This window comes from Diaphorina citri, unplaced genomic scaffold (genome assembly GCF_000475195.1).
Source record: "Diaphorina citri unplaced genomic scaffold, Diaci psyllid genome assembly version 1.1 scaffold7874, whole genome shotgun sequence".
NCBI lineage: Eukaryota > Metazoa > Arthropoda > Insecta > Hemiptera > Psyllidae > Diaphorina > Diaphorina citri.
Window position 1 is genome coordinate 1 of NW_007385250.1, and position 3224 is coordinate 3224.

The 3224-nt window shown below is 37.5% G+C and overlaps 1 protein-coding gene across 1 annotated transcript; it reads right to left on the reverse strand.

Annotated features, from left to right (window-relative positions):
• Positions 1–323: 323 nt before the first annotated feature.
• Positions 324–2026, reverse strand: LOC103522306 (cyclin-dependent kinase 10; the record flags this gene model as incomplete). Its single annotated transcript, XM_008487409.2, is given in 4 exon segments — positions 324–437; positions 869–990; positions 1371–1536; positions 1865–2026. Coding segments are annotated over 4 exon segments (564 nt in total), but the record flags the coding sequence as incomplete, so codon positions are not given.
• Between the last annotated feature and the right edge of the window lie 1198 nt (positions 2027–3224).

Genomic DNA, 3224 nt, shown 5'->3' on the forward strand with positions numbered 1-3224 from the left:
GTAGTAGCCTACTGCTGGGGTAAAGGGACTTTTCAGTCCTATGCGAGCAGTATAAATAAGCACTATTATTATTATTATGATAGGCCAACCAGTTGTCAATGCTTGGCTTGACAGTAAGTAAAAATATTTTAAATATTTCTGGTCCGATATTGCCACCGACTAAAAATCTAACTTTCATTACAAACTTAAATTAATAAAATAGAGGACCAACACTTTAAAATGTTTTCTTTAGGTACAAAAAAAATCTATATTTTGACTAAAATGAAAAGTAGGAACTGAGAATAAAACAGAATTCTATTGGTTACGTATAGTGATAGGAAGACTACCAGCAAAAGACATATCAGGGGGTGAGGGTGGTTTGGGCAAGGGAGGTACCTCGGCAGCCTTCTTAACATTCCTGTGTTGAGGATAAGTTGGCATCATTTTCGGTTCACAGGCTGAAAGGGGGAAAAAATGTTATTAGTTTTGACTGTTCAGTTTTCAAACTTTTCTTCTTCTTCTTCTTCTTCTTCTTCTTCTTCTTCTTCTTCTTCTTCTTCCAATGCTGATTCCAATCACCCTGAATCTCTAATTATTCTACACATAAACTCATCAAAAATATAAAAGGAAGAATGTACAATGAAAAAAGTAATGATAAGCGCTAAGTCGCGGATTCGATTCAAACCCGGGGCGAACTTTTTCTAAAACAGATAAGGTTCGTTCTCGGAACGGCTGGCTTTTTCCTACCCTGTCCTCCTTCTCTCTTTAATTTCGGGACGATAAGACATCCGCTCTTACAGTTCTCTCTATCAAACTTTCTCCTATCCTGTCCCTCCCTCTTCGATTTCGGGACGTTTGATACCTCTTGAAAAACATGAAAAAAGTTTACCTAGAGGTGGTTCCTTGAAGTAAGAGCTGAGCAGGCACTCTCTAGCGGTAGCTCGCTCTTCTGGGTCATACATGAAGAGGAAATTGAGAAGCCTGAGACCTGCCGGTGAAAGCCAGGGAAATCTGAAATACATGATGAAGGATAAATATTGGGTATGTTGAAAGTCCTGAGTTGTGTTCCCATCATTTTTTTTTTCTTTTTTTATGCTTTCATTTACCTACTTGATATCGCACAGATATCGCTAATAAAACTTACTTAGCTATATTCTGTAAATCTTTTTTTATGCTTTCATTTACCTACTTGATATCGCACAGATATCGCTAATAAAACTTACTTAGCTATATTCTGTAAAGTAGGAAGATAGGTACCTACCACTTTTTTCCCTAAGACATCTGTAATGCCGTCACTACCGCCCTATTAGACCAAATGGGTCTCAATTTCCTTTAATTTCTAAAGCACTACAGAAAACATAAAATCACCACCTATTATTCGCGTTCTTTACCTGTGTTTCAAGTTGTTATAAGGCTGTTCTTTGAACGTGAATACATCTTGGAGGGCCTGTAGCTCGGAGTAGCCAGCCCAAATATTTTCCGATGGATTTCCCAGGAGATCAATGATGAGGTCCATTTGCATGATTTCAGTTTTTCCGGGGAGCAGAGGCTTTTTGTCTGGAGTTAAAAACGGGGAACAGTATAATGGTGATACATAGTATTAATTTGCTTGAATAAGTTCACTTGAGAAAGAAAAATCCTCTGACTTTTGGCCACGTAAATTGTTCACTTTTAGTCACACTACATGGCTAGCTCAATCTCAGTTTGAAAAATCAAGACTTCAAAACAGAGTATCAAGCATCCCCAAGTCCCACTATATACACAAAAAGTCCACTCAGAGGCTTAGATGTAAGGGGCAAACAGCCCTAAAGAAAAGGTTAAGCTTCTACGAATCTACAAAAAAATCACTAAATCCCTAAGTATGTATCATAAATGGAAATCTCACCTAGCAATTCTCCCAATATACATCCCAGCGCCCACATATCCACTGCCGTGGAGTAAGTAGAACTATGCAATATTAACTCAGGAGCTCTGTACCATAACGTCACTACTTTCGGAGTCATTGGATCGGTGGGGACGTTGAAAAATCTGGCTAAACCGAAATCGGCTGAAAATAAAACAATAAAATTGGTAATTGCATAAATATAGTGGAAGGGCATGGTATGCTACCCTACTCTGTTGATATGGAGCTTCACAAAATTACTGAATCATTGATAATGTCTTAAAAAGAGTGCCTAATTTGCGAGACTCTGCGAAATTTCTAGGAGCAAGAAGAAAGATATAAGGGTTCAGATTTCTGTTAAGACATGAAATTTATCCTCACTTATTTTTTAGTAGACCCACAATTTGATGACACCAACTCCTTTCAGAAAGAAAATGTATAAATAATTAATGTGACCTATGTATTATAACTGCTCTTGTGGCGCTGTCGAATTAAAATAATAGGTAATAATAATAAAAAAAAAATAATAATACTTTTTTTTCTTCTTCTTCTTCTTCTTCTTCTTCTTCTTCGTCTCCTCCTCCTCCTTCTTATTTCAGTAGGTATCTGGACAACCCTATTTATTTATCGTTTTACCTATAGCTACCTACCAATATTAAATTTGAAAGCTTTAGAGAAGAATCCTAGGCACTCGTATTTATCTTATTCACATATCTACTTTTTGTACCTTAATAGTAGGAAGACACATTAGCCCCAATTCTTCAAAAAGCCAATTTTCATTTTCTTGGGGGGGAACCTCTTTGTCAGTGTCATTGGACTTGGCAGTTTTGGAACAAAAGACAGACTGAAATTTCCCCAGGGAAAACCGCAATTAATCTAGGTGTATACGTCTAGAAAAGGTATTTATATCTGAGACATCCTGAAGACCCATTTGGTTTAGCTGCAATTTATCATTTCTCGTATTGACCTAGACACCTAGTCCAGCAGTGATTAAAGTAACCCAGATGATGATGTTAGACGTTGTTTCGCTTGTGGGAAGCCAAATTAATCTCGATCATTTTGTTTTACAAAAATAAAAATTTCGTTTTGTAAGAAAACAAATCGTTTGGCTGGCAATCTTAGTAGCTCAGTGCACAAGGTTTACGCCCTGTCGGAGCTCCCGGGTTCAATTTCCGGCAGAGTCAAAATTTTTCTGGCTTTAATTTATGCTTCGAGTTTGAGGCACACCCAGTCTTCTGAGGATCTGAGGACGATTGAGTAGGTAGAGAAAAAATTAAGAAAAAATAAGAACAAGCTGGGCCCGTCCCTCCGGGAATTTTTTAGCCCGTAGTTTATTCGATCGTGATTAGAGAAAATCAGTACC